General features: G+C 41.0%; 1 protein-coding gene across 6 annotated transcripts in view; it reads right to left on the bottom strand.

The window, feature by feature from the left end:
- Positions 1 to 16,734, bottom strand: part of TRAF7 (TNF receptor associated factor 7) — a 1,047,901-nt gene that overhangs the window by 813,577 nt on the left and 217,590 nt on the right. Inside the window, exon 2 of one of the 6 annotated variants that reach the window (XM_044089208.1) lies at positions 6,726 to 6,835. The exons of the other annotated variants lie outside the window; for them this stretch is intronic. Coding sequence (XP_043945143.1) covers positions 6,726 to 6,803 — 78 coding nt within the window. The 5' untranslated portion in view covers positions 6,804 to 6,835. The remainder of the gene's footprint in view (positions 1 to 6,725; positions 6,836 to 16,734) is intronic. 6 annotated transcript variants of the gene reach the window in all.

Genomic DNA, 16,734 nt, shown 5'->3' with positions numbered 1-16,734 from the left:
TATTTATATATTTATTTACTTACTTAACTTTGATAACTGTATCGGTGGAATGGTTCGAGGCCTCTTAGCCACTATCCATGCACAATGGCAACATTACTACATAAACCTATCTACAAATCATAGAGGATGTCACAAGATAACAAGTTACCATATACATATAAAATCAGAAAAATATCAAGTTGTCAAATCACAAGAGAGTACAAACAGTTAAAAGGTTGTAAAGCTGAACACATATGTCTGTCATTTTGCAGATAAGTTACCCTATTTTCATCACAAAACTAGTTTGCCTTTTGTAATCGAGATGACTTTTGTAACAACTTTTCTTAAACAAGTTACTTACAGTGGATATAAAAAGTGTACATACCCCTGTTAAAATGCCAGGTTTTTGTGACATAAAAAATGAGACCACATTAAATAATTTCAAAACTTTTCCCACCTTTAACGTGACCTATTACCTGTACAATTCAATTGAAAAAAAAACAAACAAATCTGTTAAGGGAAAAATATAAAAAATAAAAAACATACACTACGCTGGTTACATAAGCATGCACACCCTTAAACTAATACTTTATTGAAGCCCCTTTTGATTTAATTACAGCATTCAGTTTTCTTGGAGTCTATCAGCATGGCACATTTTGACTTGGCAATATTTGCCCACTCTTCCTTGCAAAAGCACTCCAAATCTGTCAGACTCTGAGGGTATCTCTACTTCACAACCCTCTTCAGGTCACCCCACAGATTTTCTATTGGATTTAGGTCTGGGATCTGGCTGGGCCACTCCAAAACTTTAGTTTTCTTCTGGTGAAGGCATTCTTTTGTTGATTTGGATGTATGCTTGGGATCATAGGTGGTTACTAGGCTATTAGTACCGAGGTCCTTATAAGCCTAGCCAAGAGTTTAGCCCATGTTTAGACAAGTCAGCACCCAGAGTCCCTGTCCAGCAGGGACATAGGTGGAATCCCAGGAGTGTATTTTCTATTTCCCATCCAGTTATCCAGGTTGCGCTTAAAAAGGGATAATGAGGTGCTCTGCTTGACGTGGAGAGGGAGTCTATTCCACAGATGAGGGAGTCTCTGGGACATAAATCTGTCCCGCCAACAAGTCCTATTGATATCATAGACCAGGTTGAGGTCAAGCATATGGGTTGCTCGAGTGGAGCTTGACTTGCAGATATGCAGCAGTCCCATCAAGGCGGGGTCTGAGATTGCTTTGTATTCCAGACAGAGGTCACCTCTGAGTCTGTATGAAACTGAGTAGAGGGGCAGGGCTTTTAGCCCGTCTGTGTAGGGTAGGGATTTGTGGCCCTGGATTCTCCTGGTAAGGAACGTCTGTGATCTCTCCAGCTGCTGCATGTGCTTTGTGAGGTACATGCCGAAGGGGGCGATGTACTCAATAATTGGCCTTATAAGGGAAGAATACAGGGATCTTATGACCTCTTTGTCCCTGGATGAGACACCCTTACTTATGAGGTGGGCTATGTAGAAAGCTTTCCATACAATGGAAGCAACATGGTGGTCAAAAGTCAGGTTGTTATCAACCTGGGTGCCCAAATCCCTCACTACTGATTGTGTGGGTCTACTTTAGTTCAGCGAACAATCAGATGATCGAACGCTGTTAGGTCAAACACTAAGTGTCAAACCAGCAAAATAGTACAGCAAATTTTTTCCCAAATCGCTGGGCTGGCCATCTGGGTTGTGCCGTTTCCTCCACTGTAATGCGATCTCGGAGTTGGAATATTTAAGTAGGGGGGGTGGAGGCACAGCCCCCTACATGGGGGGTGAGGGGGGCCAAGCCCCCCACTTTATTTAGTGTATTTTTTTTTGTTTTTTTTTTTTTTGGGAACAGCAATTTCTTTTCTCTAGGAAAAAAAAAATCCCTGTTCTGGTGGTTCACTGTTTTGAGTTTTTGAGATTTAGAGGTGGATATAACAACGTTCGATCATCTGATCGTTCATTGTTATAATACAGACCCAATTGTGTACTTAGGACATTGTTATTAATGTGACAGGTGGGGATATCACTCTCCCCAAAGGGGATGATGATGCATTTTTTGGTATTCAGCTTGAGGCCATGTTTCTGGCACCAGTCATTTGTTTGGGGGAGACCCTCTTGGAGGACATCCACATCACTTGAGGAATTGATGACTGAACCCAGCTTGCAGTCATCTGCAAACTTGGTCAGCCATAGCCCACTGGTTTTGGCCTGCACCGCAGAGAAATATATCCCGAATAACAGAGGCCCCATGACTGATCCCTGGGGTACGCCACTCATTACGGGTCTACTGCTTGAGGTAGCTTCCCCTATTCTGATTAGGTGGATTCTATCAGTGAGCCAGTTAGTTACCCATCTGGTAACATATGGATTGATGCCTAGTTGAGGGAGTTTATCTACTATGCCTGAGTGGGGAATAGTGTCAAAGGATTTGGCCAGGTCAAGGTAGGTGGGTATGCACATTCTTCCCCCTTGTCCATGGCTTTGGTGACTGTCTCAAAGAAGTTGACCAAATTTAACAGACATGACCATCCCTTGACAAAGCCAAACTGTGTGGGAGTCGAGTGTTTGGAGGTTGCCAATGTCCCTGTTAATGAGGTCCATGATAACCTGTTCCATGGCCTTGCAGATCAGGCTAGTTAGGCTGATGGTTCTATAATTTCCTGGATCGGTGGATGCTCCACCTTTGTGTAAAGGGATGACAGTGGCTGTCCTCCACTCGGCTGGGACAAAGCCGGTAGTCAGGCTTTGGTTGAATAGGGTGCCTAATGGTGCTGCAAGTTCATGCCCGAGTTCATGTAGGATGCAGCCTGGGATGTTATCGGGTCCCACGGAGGGTGTATTTTTTGCCTTTGAGAGGGCAGTGATGACCTGTTCCCTAGAGATAAGGGGTGGGGGGGCAGGTACTGGGGGTGTCCTGATTTACTGATTTACTGACAGAAGGGAGAAGTTTTCACTGAATCTGTCAGCCAGTAGATTGGCTATATCTACAGCATTTGTGTATGTAATGCCCTTGGCCACCAGTTCTGAACAGATCTGGGTGCTTTCTTTGAGATTTCGGGCATATGTGAAGAAGACCTTATGACTTTTTTCTGGTATATGTGGCCAATTTGGACTCAAAGTTGGCTTTAATGGATTTCACTAGTGCTCTTATTTGCTTGTTCAAGCTAAGGAGAGATTGCTTTCAGTTGGGCACCTGCTCCTTCTTGGTCCTGGACAGCATATTTTTCTTTTGGTATACAATTTATTGCAGATGTCAACCAGACAGGTTTACTCTTCCTTGCAGAGGATGATTTTGTCCCGTCACGTATTCCTGATTCCCTGCATCTATATAAATGCTTGTATAGTACTTTGGTGTAGATTTGGACATTGGTGCCAGTTCCTGCAGTGGGGGAGGGGGCTGTGAACCTGTTTATACCATCCTTCATGAGGGTGTAATCCTCTTTAGAGAAGTTTTTTGTTTGGCCTTAGCTAGAGGGGGCATCAGGGGAGATGGTGACTTTGAAACTGACTGCTTTATGGTTGGATCTTACCAGGGAAGATGATATTGTAGGGGTGCTGCAATGGTTACTCATGTTGGTTAATACCAAGTCCAAAATATTATCACCTCTTGTGGGGTATCAACTAGCTGTTCCAAGGCATTTGCACTGATAAAAATCGAGGAATCTCTGGGCATTTGTGCTCTGGCATGAGTAGTTTTTCCACTCTATGGTTGGGTAATTAAAGTCACTCAGGATCAGGGTAAAGGGTTGAATCTTGATAGATTTGAAGAGGTCCAGATAGGTGGAGTGGGCATCTTGAGTCAAATTTGGGGGCCTGTGGCTAGCTATAATTTGAATAGGGGTCTTGTAAATGGTTAACTGCACCTGGAGTGTCTCCTGTACGTCATACTGAGGTGTGTGTCTTTAATACAGTTCCTTATTATATGATCGAAGACGCATTCTTTCGAATGCGTCTTGATCAAACTTGAAAGCACAAAATGGCATATAAGCGAATTCTTTCCCTGGGAAAGAAATCGCTTGGCCGCCTTCGTTATTTTGCCGTTTTTGTCACTGTAGTGCGATCTTGGAGTTGGTATATTTAAGTAGGGGGGTGTGGGGGGCACAGCCTCCCATGTCGGGGGGCATAGGGGGTGCAGCCCCCCACTTTATGTAATGTTTTAAAGTTTTTTTTTTTTCTTTTTTGGAACAGCGATTTTTTTCCCTGGGAAAAAAAATCGCTGTTCTAAGTGTTCAGGGTTGTAAGCTTTCACTTACATGGGGTCGATAAATCAGTGTTAGCTTTAAGAATTTGCTGATTTACTATAGACCCTTTAATACATATTGAAACCCCGCCTCCTTTGGCTTTCCTACCCAAATTTTGGGGTCTGAATGTATTATAGGATGAGTAACCAGGTAAGGCTGGGGTGCTCTCCGCAGCTTTGAACCAGGTTTCTGTGACTGAACAAATGTCAGCATCTTTCAGGTTTACGAATGTTTGCAATGAGTGCAGTTTCATGTTTGGTCTCCTAGCATTTAGCAGCATGTAGTCTCCTAGCGTTTAGCAGCATGTAGTCTCCTAGCATTTAGCAGCATGACCTTTAATTTGTGTTTTGTTGAGATTTTTATGTTGATAGTATCGTCCTTATGACTTTTCCTAAAAAGTTGTTGTGTTGAAAGGTGAAATTCCTCTTCATCTTCAGCTTTCTAGCAGATGCCTGAAGGTTTTCAGCCAAAAGTGACTGGCATTTTGAACTGTACATAATTCCCCCACCTTGACTAAAGCCCCAGTTCCAGCTGAAGAAAAGCAACCACAAAGCATGAGTGCCACTACCATGCTTCACTGTGGGGATGGTGGTCTTTTGGTGATGAAGTATTGTTTTTGTGCCAAATGTACCTTTTGGAATTGTGGCCAAAAAGTTCAACCTTGGTCTCATCAGACCATAACACATTTTACCACATGCTTTTGGGAGACTTGATGTATTGTTTTGCAAATTTTAGCTGGGCCTGGGTGTTTTTCTGTGTAAGAAAAGGCTTCTGTCATGCAACCCTACCCCATAGTCCACACATATGGAGAATACAGGAGATTGTCACATATAGTACAGAACCAGTACTTGCCAAAAATTCCTGCAGCCCCTTCAGTGTTGCTGCAGATCTCTTGGCAGCCTCCCTGACCAATTTTTGTCTTGTCTTTTCATCAATTTTGGAGGGACGTCCAGTTTTTTGCAACGTCACTGTTGTCCCATATTTTCCTCCTCTTTTTGATGACTGTCTTCATTGTGTTCCATGGTATATCCAGTGCTATGGAAATTTTTTTGTACCCTACCCCTGTCTGATACCTTTCAACAATGAGATCCCTTTGATGCTTTGTAAGCTTTCTGCGAACCATGGCTTTTGCTGTAGCAGGCAACTGAGTAAATGTCAGGAAAATCAAATTAGGACAGCTGAACTTTATTTGGGGTTAATCAGAGTCTCTTTAATTGATGGCAGTTGTGTACCCAAGAATAATGAATGTGTAATTAAATCAAAAGGTGCTTCAACAAAAGTATTAGTTTAAGGATATGTAGGTGTGTACACTTGTGCAACCAGCTCATTGTATGTTTTTTATTTTTCCCCTAACAGATTTGTTTGTTTTTCAATTTAATTGTACGTTATACGTCACATTAAAGGTGGGAAAAGTTTTGAGATTTATTGTGGTCTCATTTTTTTATATCACAAAAACCTGGCATTTTAACGGGGGTGTGTTCACTTTTTATAGCCACTGTATTTCTCCTTTTTCTCTTCTCCACGAAAAGATGGGCCTTGTACATTGTCACCCACTGTGCTAGAAATCTTAAGGTGGCTGGAGAGATGTTGCACATGGTTTACTGTACTTTCACCGATATCAGTTTGCTGCTTAGATTCATACATTCTCTTTAAGGAGTAGATTCACCCACTAGTTACTGAGATTCAGGTTACTGTAGTGCTTATAATTTGAGAACACATTTTATCACATCTATTACAAACATAGGCAAATGTTACAACTTTGCTCCTTCAACTTCCACTTTGTTATATAGTTCTAATGATTAAGTGTGGAATCCTACAAATGTATTTCTAATTGGAGCTATATAAGTCTGGATTAGGTGGTCTCTCTCAAACAGCTGAATATGTATGTTTGTTTAAGATGGCCCACGGTTTCTTTCATTCTGAAGGAAGTATAGTTGGTTTCCTTTTTAATGTGCTCTTCTGAGCCAGCCACTAATTATCATTCTGTTTATCAAAAGGACCTATCCTTGCAGCAAAAATCCAGAAAACTGTAGCATACCACAACAACACACAATACAACTTCAGAAAGACTGCAGAAGAACAGATGAGTGTGAACAAAAAACATGGATCTACTCTTCAGGAGATATGCTGAATATCAAATATCATGGCAAGGACCTCACTTAACTTTAGTATCCTGCTTAAGGCAGTCTCTTGCAATTGATCCAAAAATTTGGACACAATGTCCCAAGCAGAAAACTATACAGGAAGGAGTAACACGAAAAGACAAACAAAATAACTATATAGCACATTCTTGTCAAGAGATGTTCTTTCTCTACAAAAATTTTCCAGTTTGGAAAGCCTGCCAAATGTATGCACATTAAAGAAAGTCGGGGAAACACTGATCTCTTTCAAGAAATCTTTATAGACAGAGGTTGCAGGATCAGTAGATGTTATGGCACAATGAACCATACCCACCCACAGTAAAGGCTAATTGCTTTTATTATATGCTTACACGATGCAGTTTGTAATCCAAGTGATGAGCCCATTCCTGACATCTTTTAGTCTTCACCTTGTCCAAGGGCGAGCCCATTACCACCTTCTTTTAGCCATCTCCACCTTGTGCTAGGGATGGAAAAAAAACGAATGCCTTTAAAAATGGATCTGTTTTTCTCAGTACAAGAACAAAGTTGTTCACAGATATCACAAGAGTGGAAATGTCTCCAAACATTGTTTTCAAAGACAGGACAAAGAAAAGGAAGACAAAGCAAATGGTGTAAGCTAACGACACTAGCAACTTTGGGAATACATCTATCATTTGTCTTCAAGGTGACGTCATCCCTGTGGAAAGTAGAAAACAGCTCTCCTGAGGAAAGTGCATGGAATTCAGAAATGCTAATGGACCTAACAACCAGAAAGAAAAGCAGCCACTTCAGATCACTAGTAGTAGCTAAAGCAATGGGAGGTAAATTACATGGTGGAATTCAATCTTTTGAAAGGAAGCATCCCTTAATACACCCACCTAACCAAGAGCAGCTTGAAGGGTTTCCCCTTTACAAGAAGATTAAAGCGGTTAACAATCTTCAGCCCCTTTTTGATTCCCTCCTTTTCTGCCCACTGTGCGACTCTCAGCAAGTCAACTAACCAGGCAGTGCTCCTGGGTCAGCCTAAATAAAAGCGTCACCGGATCAATACATACACAAAGTTAATCAATCAAGCAAATGCATAAATAAGTAGGATTAATATACTCTTCTTCAAATTATGCCCATCCTCTTCCAAATCCCAACAATACTCAACCACTATATCCTCTCTCACCTTCTAGAAACCTCTCAACCTTTCCTACCTGTCCAGGATATGACTTGTAAATAATGTATTAATGTATTTTTACTACTCCTGACTACATTTATTATGAAAGAAGGTTTATGTACTGCTTATAATGTAGCCATTATTATTTGTACTTTACAACATTTTGCTGAGCAACTGAGCTCAGTATTGTATCCAAGTTAACAAATTAAATAAATATCCAATTCAGTAAATTAAATAAATAAATTGGAAACTGGAAATACCAGCCATACATACCATAATAGTAGGAAAAACATCACTTCCACAAAAATACTTAAATAATTCAGTGCCTGAAGTACAGAAATATGAAAAAATTAAAACATTAAGCTTCATCAACTGAAAAGTAAACCTCTTCCATTTGTCAGCCTCTTTCTGCTGGAAGTTTTTTTTTTTTTTTTTTTTTTACATGCATGCAAAATATGAATAATATTACAATCACCCAAACTATATGGTACATGAGAAAACTAGTGCAGACCAATAAAAGTAACATGAAGATGAAGGGACTTCAGATATGAATGCAGTGCCTCTCAATAAACAGATAAGGTGTCAGTGGCAGTTGAATTAGGTGATGGATAGTCAAGAACTGAAGACAATCTAACAATGCCTTAGGCATGTAAGGGTAAATAAAATCAGTGTCCCCCATGACTTGTAAATCAAAAGAAGCTCCTGCAGCAATGTAACTGAAGGAAAAACAGACAGTAAAAGTATGCCTCTCATGATACAACAAGGTATCTATCCATTTGTTTAGTCTCTGAGATGACAGACTCGGATTTCCTGCACTGAGCATTGTAAAAGGAAGTGAACAGGTCTATTTCTACAGGGTATACAGTTGGAATGATCACCAGGTTGAAAAATGAAATGATGAAGTACCTCTGGGGCATAAACTCACCTTATGTGGCACTGAGTAGGCTATCTGCTTAACACAGCTGCCCAAAAATTGGTCTCTTGTGAAACATAAGCTTCACTGACATCTATGTTCATTTTTAAAATCCAATTTCTCACCAGCATGAGTTCTAACCAGGGAGAGAAAGAGAGATACCTTATACAATTGCACTTTTTTGTACAGCAAAATACAGTCAGCAATTGTCAGAATTTTGATATGACCAGCACTGAGAATGGGGAGGACTATGGCTAAGGCAAGACATATCTTTAACTGCAACTAAATGATGTGCAACAACCCTATCCAGATGTGGTCATGGCCCTAAAGTACAATGATTTGGAAAATGAGCCCCCACTCCTGTCTGGAGGCATCTGTCAGCAACCTCTTCTAGCTCCAGTGAGAAAAACATCCTTACATTCCAACCAAACCAAACCAAGCACTCAGGTATGCAAATCTTTTGATATCCTGACTATTGTCTTTGTATTTTGTCTTTATTTCATCTGAACACATTCAATTAAATATTCCATATGAATATTTTAATTCATATTTTATTTTATTTATTCTGCAATTTCAGAATTTTGGCAGGTAGCATGCACCTTTGATGCCAGAGAGATCAGAAAGTTGTAGGTTCGACTCTCTCACCAGGCACTGACATTCATGTTTCTTTACCAATATTGCAGTGCAGTACAAGGGGGTGCTGACATACTAAGTGCTGTCTTTCAAAAGATATGTTAGACTGAGAACAAGCATACCTGACAGGGTGGTAGCTCAGGTGGGTGTAAAACATATCTATACATTTACTGAAAACTGCATTTGAATTTTCCCCTATGCCAGGATTAAACTAGTCACAATCAATATGAATACCACTTCAGGTCTCCCATAAAATAGGACATGCTTAGTGTGACTAACCTGACTAAAAAAGTGCATACAAATTTTAAAAAAATATATGTGGTCTTGTTCCTACAGAGAAAAGGTATTATTCTAAATCAAATGTGACTAATTCTGTATTATTTTCATCAAAACTGTGGTTGCTGTAAAATTTTTCAGCACAAAAAATGTATAATATGCATACAGGGTACAAAACTTGACTGTCAGTATATGACTGTTTTCCGTGAAAATGCAGTAAAACTGTTTGAAACTGAAACTACATTTGACTGTTCAAATGTGCATGCATTTGCAGTACTTTCAGCTTACAACTGATTTGGACATTAGTTTGTTGGACCCTTCCCCCTCTCAGAGTTTGAGACTAAAGAAATAGGAAAAACATTATCCAAATTTAATCAAAGCCTGAAATACAGACCTGGGGACTCTAAAAGCACATAAGTAATTCCCAGTTTGGTTCTGATTTGTTTTTTAAATGAACAAAATAAAAATGCATACCTAAATCAGAGTTTAAGCTTCAACTATTCTCCCTGTGAAACTGTACAACTGCTGATTGAACCTTAAGTCAGAGGTAGACAACATGCAGAAAATCCAATAAGTATTTAGCTTCTAGTAATGACAAAATAACTCCAATACTTATCTGGACACGTCATTGGTTCAAACACATTTATTCTGAATTTTCTTTACACAAATTTATCATTTTTTGTATATTTAATATTACAAATTGAAATGTTTACATTTATGTTAAGTAAAGAATTTTATTGTGCAATTTTAAATGCTTTTGGCTGGTGGATTATTTATTTAATTAAGGGTAAGTGTATTGAACTGGTAAAATCCATTTTTTTGTTTCAAGAATTACTACTCTGTTTACTATTACAATACCAACATTTAACAGTTGGTTTATGTTAAAGGTAAACAGTAAGATAAAGTAGTCTAACTAGTGACAATATTAACACAAAGACAGGAGGGAAGGGTGAAGATAATGTATAAATGTCATTAAACCCTCTTGAACACCAGTGTGTGCATTTGTATGCAAAATAATATTGGTTGCATTTGCATGCAAAATAATATTGGTCAATTTAAATTACTGCTGGTAAAAATCAAACTGGAAAGTGTCAACCTCTCTCTGATGTGGGTGAAATCTTACTGTGCTGGTGATTACATCTCTGATCTGTAGCTATACAGTGAAAAACTTACTTGGATGTGGAAGGAATTGCTTACTACATGACATGGCAGTGCACATATACTGTATGCCAAGGCCAAATATCATTTACATATCAATTAGTAGTACAAATTGTGAGACTGTAGCTCCTTAACAATCACATATAAACTAATGGCTGGGATTATACACCTGTTCATCAAAGTCTCGTTGGAATTTGAGAAACCAATGAAGATTCCTCATGTAAAATAAAAGAAGCTGTTGAGTGCACAAGTCCCAGGGCAGAAAAGTGTTTACAACGGCAGAGGAACCAAATCCACTTTTGGTACAGCTAGCACAAAATTCTGATAACAAGGTAAATGACTATGCACTATTCTCAGTATCTCCCTTGCAAGTTTGTCAGATGAAATCAGAAGACCACAAGAAAAATAAATAAATAAAAAACTGATACATCAAAAAAGAAGCCGACAGAGTAAACAAATGAGTACTCAAAAGAAATGATGCACTGCTACTACTATGTAAGAAACCCAGTTACCACAGAGTATTAATACAATAAGATTGGTAATAATCACACCAGAAAAAAATCAAAAGTTCTTCCTAACTACATCCATGACAAAGATCTGAAAAGAAAAAGAAAGTCATATGACAGCATTCAGTATTTCTGAGTTATGCAATGCTTACAAATGTATTAAAACACATCGCACACTGATAAGATGATGTTGTTTGCTGCTGTTTAGTCATTTGGTTGAGTCAGACCTCAGAGACTTTTAGCATGCCAGGTCTGTCTATCAACAACTGCTGCTTGTAAGTTCTTGCAAATAAAGAAGTTATGTCTTACCATAATGTTCCATCTGTGTTGTCGATCTTCATCTATTCTTGACTTGTGGGTTATGGTTCCAATCCTCGGAACTGATCCAGCCATTGTATAGCTTGCGCCAGCAAAAAAAATCTCTCTCGAGCTGTAAGTCTACTCACAATGCCCCTCTCCACACTACCTCAGATTCAGTTTGCAATCATGCAGAGAAATACTCTACAACATAAAAGTCAGAAACCTTGCCAAGTAATCTCTAACTATAAGAACCCAAGACAGGATGTCGCTCCACCAGAAGTCTAAAGGAGGGGGCAAATGGTAAGGACACAAGAATAGATGAAGATCGACAACACAGATGGAACGTTATGGTAAGACATAACTTCTTTATCTGATGTTGTCAATCTTCATCTATTCTTGACTTGTGGGACAGAGTCTCCAGCTACCTTAGATCTTGGGTGGCCCTATGAAAGAATATTCCTGAGAACCATAGAACCAAAGGAGGATCTTCCTCTGGAGACCATATCCAGTTTGTAATGAGTAATAAAAGTATGTGGATTAGCCCACATTGCAGTTGCACAAATTTCTGACATGGAACCTTTGGAAAGAAAAACAGCTGAAGTCACCATAGACCAGGTAGAATGTACTTTGACTAGCATAGGGAGCTTCATCTTGAGTTTCATGTAAATGAAAGAGATGCAATCCCTTAACCACTTGGACTGAGTCACCTTAGATACCAGTTTGCCCAAAGTTGCACTAACAAAGGATACAAATAACTGTTCTGATCATCTAAACTGTTTAGTTCTATCTAGATAGAAATGTAATTGCCTGCGTACATCCAGAAGGTGCAGGCAGTATTCGCCTTTATTTGAAAAATTTGGGAAGAATACAGGCAAGTCTATGGACTGATTGATATTGGTCTCTGCTATCACTTTAGGAAGAAAAGTTGGGCTCATTCTGAGTGACACACTATCTTTATGGAAAACTAAATATGGAGCTTTAGAACAAAGCCTGTAATTCGGAAACTCGCCTTGCTGAAGTGACAGCTATGAGAAGCAATGTCTTCCAAGAAAGGAATTTTAAATCACAAGTTGCTGCAGGTTCAAATGGAGATGAAGTAAGTGATTGTAAAGTAGCTTCTGCACTTGTTGTTGAAGGGTGAAGCAAACAGGTCAGAGTAAGGCTGACCCCAACGAAGAAAGCTCTCCTTCACTACTCTGGAGCTTCAAGACCACTCGTGAGGCATAAAAATGCATCTGCTTAGTTTGTTCACAATCATGTTGGGATGTGCATTGCTATCAGAAAGTGGGTGGAAGTTACAGCCCATTGCCGCACTCAAAAGGCTTCTCGACACAATAGGTAGGACTTGGTTCCTCCCGGTTTGTTGATGTACCAGACTACAGACATGTTGTCCGACTGAATAGTTATCATCCCTTGAGGTAAGGCAGAGTGAAATGCTTGCAATGCCAGAAGCACTATCCTTAACTCTAGAACACTGATATGCAAATTGGCCTCAGAGGGGGACCAAGTGCCTTGGACTGTTTTCCCAAGATAATGCCCCCCCCACCCCATCTGGGAAGCATCCGTGGTCAGTATGGCCTTAAGCTGAGGGGGAACAAAGAGGCGACCTAGAAGAATTTCCTCTGAATGCATACACCAGGATAGTTCATTCTTGCATTGACTGGATATGAAAATTAAATGGTTCATGAGGTGGGTTAGAATAGTCCATTGGTTTGCAAGTAACCAGTGGAGAAGTCTCATATGAAATCTTGCCAATGGAACCAATGTGATCGCTGCTGGCATGGAGCCCAATGCCTGCAGAATTTGATAAGCAGGACTTTTGTTTGAGCAAAGAAGAGGGAGGACCTACGACTGAATTTTCTGTAACCTGTGTAGTGGCAGTGATGCTATGCAAGAAACAGTGCTGAGGCGAGCTCCAATAAATTCCATGTCCTGAGAAAGGGTAGCTGAGATTTTGCAGAAATGACCGTGATGCCTAACTGAAGGGCTAGCTTCAGAATGTAGTCTATAGCTTGCAGTAGTAGATGCCTGGTGGGAGCGGTGATGAGCCAGTTATCTAAGTAAGGAAACACTCGGAATCCGTGCAGCCTCAGATGTGCTGTGACTGTTGCTATCCATTTGGTGAACACCTTGGGGGCTGTGGTGAGGCCAAAGGGCAGCACTCTGAACTGGAAATGACTGGCTCTCATTCAGAAGTAGAGAAACTTTCTCGGGTGTTTGTCCACCACTATGTGGTAATACGCTTCTTGAAAGTCAGTAGAGCACACCCAATCATCTTTCTCTAAAAAGGGGAGAATTGACTGAACTGTGACCATCTGGAATTTTGCTTGTTGGATGAATTTGTTTAGAATACTGAGGACCAAAACTGGTCTCCAAGTCCCCCGTTTTTTTGGCACTAAAAAGAATCTTGAGTAGAACCCAGATCCTAGTTGGTCTGGTGGGACTTCTCAGATGACTCTTTCTAGCAGCTTTTGTATCTCTATTGCTGCCTGAACTAGCTAACTGGGTGTAATGTTGGGGAGTCTTGCTGGGGTTCTCGGATAAAAGGTGAAGGGAATTAGATAACCTCTGGAGATGATCCTTAGCACCCAGGCATAGGTGGTTATGTATTGCAAGGCTTTTGGATGCAAGGAAAATCTTCCCCCTGACTGCTTCCAGAGGTAAGTAATAGGGTTCCCCTTCAGGAGTGCTAATAGGGTTGATTAGAGAACAAATCCATGGAACCCTGACTCTGCGGACCACCCCTGCCTCTGGGATGGCATCTTCCACTATAACTCCACCCTTTGCACTGAGAGGAAATCTGCACCACATGTTCCTGGAAAGGCTTCTGGGATTTCTTGAACGACATCTTACCACTCCTTTGATTCCTGGAATAGGATCGTTGAGGAGTGGAAAAACGTATGCCCACAACAGATAAATTCTTTCCATCCTTTTCACACCTGGAGAGAGTTTCCTTTACTTTGGGACCAAATAAATAAGATCCGTCAAATGAAACACTGACAAAGAAAGACTTGAAAGGTTCTGCAAACTCACACAGGTGATTCGAAGTGTCTCAAACTGGTGATCTGGTCACCTCTTCAGCTACATGTGCAATGAGCCTCATGGATGAGTCTGAGATAAGACTTCAGGGTAGCTAGCTGGGAGGCCACTTTTTCCTGGACCCCCTCGGCGACAGCTCCCACAAGGGTATCTGACAGCTTCTTGAAATGTGCCAAAAAGTTCAAGGACCTGAAGGAGAAGGTCAGTGATGCACAGACCAGCTTCCCAAATCTTTCCATCATCTGGTTCGGGATGGACAGTAGAAATTTCCTTAGCTAGTTCTTTTTTGATAGTGGCCACTACCACCTTGGCATCTGCTACTAAGCCCTTAGCCCAATGCAGCTGCTTTTCTGGAGTAGTAAGGATTTTGTCAGGTCTTTGGGGGACTGCTTCCACAGAGTCAGGAGCCTTCCAAGCCCGCTGAGCAATTAGTTTAATTAAATTGTCAGTGGGCTGGGTCACCCAGGAGGTAGATGGGCATGCACAAAAAGACTGCAAGTACACAGATTCCTCCAAAGATGGGTTTTTGGACTTCCAATCACCCCTCTGTTTTAATATCTCCATAATGTCTCCAAAGGAGATGTCTTCTGGGGGGTGACCATGGGAAACCCTCCCCCTTCATTGAAATCCGTGTCCTCTGTGACATATTCTTCAGGAGAATCAAGGTGTTTCTTCTTACATGATCTCTTCCAAGGTGGCTTCTCAGTGGGAACATCTGAGGAGGACTCGGAAGAGGGAGTCTTTAGAAAGCAATTCTTGCAACCATGGTGTATGCTGTCCTGGGCTACAAGTTGGTGGCTGAACTGCAAAAGCTGGGGTCATGGGGAAAACTCCAATAACCCAGGAGCCATCTGAGATGAAGTAGTGACTAAAGCTCTTTCTATAGCCTGAAAGGCAGAACTCTGGAACTGAAACAGACAAACTTTTAATTGGGGTCACAACCTGCCCTGAGAGTCCTACATGATCGACCAGAAATGAGAACGGGTTCCCTGCTGGCGCAGTAGGAAGAGATACGGCCGGTTCCATAGAAAAACTCGGGGCCGGCTCAAATCCCCTGGGCCCAATGGCAAAAATACAGTCCCGGGACCCGATGGTGCTGAAGGAGGTCTATAGCATGGCATCGAAAAGTCATTTCTTTGAACGGCTTTTAAAATCAAAAATGCCATTAATAGAAAATCGGAAAATTTGCCCTTTCCTCACTGTAGTGTGATCTCGGAGTTGGTATATATATTTAGCGGGGGATGTGGAGGGCACAGCCCCCCGCAACAGCAATTTCTACTAATGGCATTTTCAATTGAAAAGCCGTTCAAAGAAATGACTTTTCGGTGTCGTGATATAGACCCTGCCAAAGCCACTGAGGGAGCCAGAGCTAGACTCAGCATTTAAGAAGTGTTGTCTGCACCAAAGCCATCGGTACCTGAGAATCTAAAGTTGAGAACTCTAAAGTCTACGTCAAGGTTAGAGGAGGAGAATAAGTAGGGATGGATGGAGAAAAAAACCTCTGCACCAGGACAGCAAGGGGCTTGAGAAGAGGATGGGAGACTCTGGGCTGTCAAGATCTGATCCACCAATCTAACAATATCAACCTCAGAAAGACTTCTGTTGGAGCACATGGATAATCCAGAAAGCGAAATGGGTCTCTATGAATGGACTAGGGAGCTGACCATGGAACTGGTGCAAAGATGGAGAATAGATAGACCTGGGTTCTGTAGACACCACTAATTTCAGCACTATTTGCTGTACTGAGGGGGAAACAGCCATGGAAATGGTACAAATGACAGTCGGCACTGGTATCAGAGCCATGGTCAAAGTTGAAGCTGTTGTAGTTGAACTTAGAACAGTTGTCATAGCCGGTGTAGAAGGCACCGGTGTGGATTTTGATGCCAGAGATCTAGACTGCTCTGAGAGCCTTGGAACCTTAACTTTCATTACTGAAGATGAACCCTCAGAGGGCTGTTTATGTTTTTTGACAATTGGTGTCAATGGAGACATCAGCACCGAATGGGAAGATTTTGATCCAGAGGCCGGAGGTGATTGGTCGGCCTGGGACAAGGCTTCTTTGAAAGGGGCTTTAAGGAGCCCTTTGAGAATCAGTTTATTCTTCCTGTCTGCCAGAAATCTATTACTGAAACCCTGCCAGATGGAATAGTCTATAATCAAATGGGACACACCCAAACAGTAAAAGCAGGATCCGTGGTTATCTGAATTTGGCATTTTCCTGCCGCACTCTACACTTTGCTTAAACCCTTTAGTGGAGCTTTTCGACTTTTCTGCCATATTCCTGGCAGAAAAATATAAAGGAAGAAAGTTTTAGAAGACAGACTTTCACTCATACAAAACGAAAGGGGGAAAAAATCTAACAATGGTAATAAGGCTACCAACGGTAGTGAGAG

Source organism: Protopterus annectens, chromosome 12.part0, assembly GCF_019279795.1.
Source record: "Protopterus annectens isolate FY-2018-M chromosome 12.part0, PAN1.0, whole genome shotgun sequence".
Lineage (NCBI taxonomy): Eukaryota > Metazoa > Chordata > Ceratodontiformes > Protopteridae > Protopterus > Protopterus annectens.
Note: the sequence above shows the minus strand (reverse complement) of the source record. Positions and strands in the feature narration are given on the sequence as shown.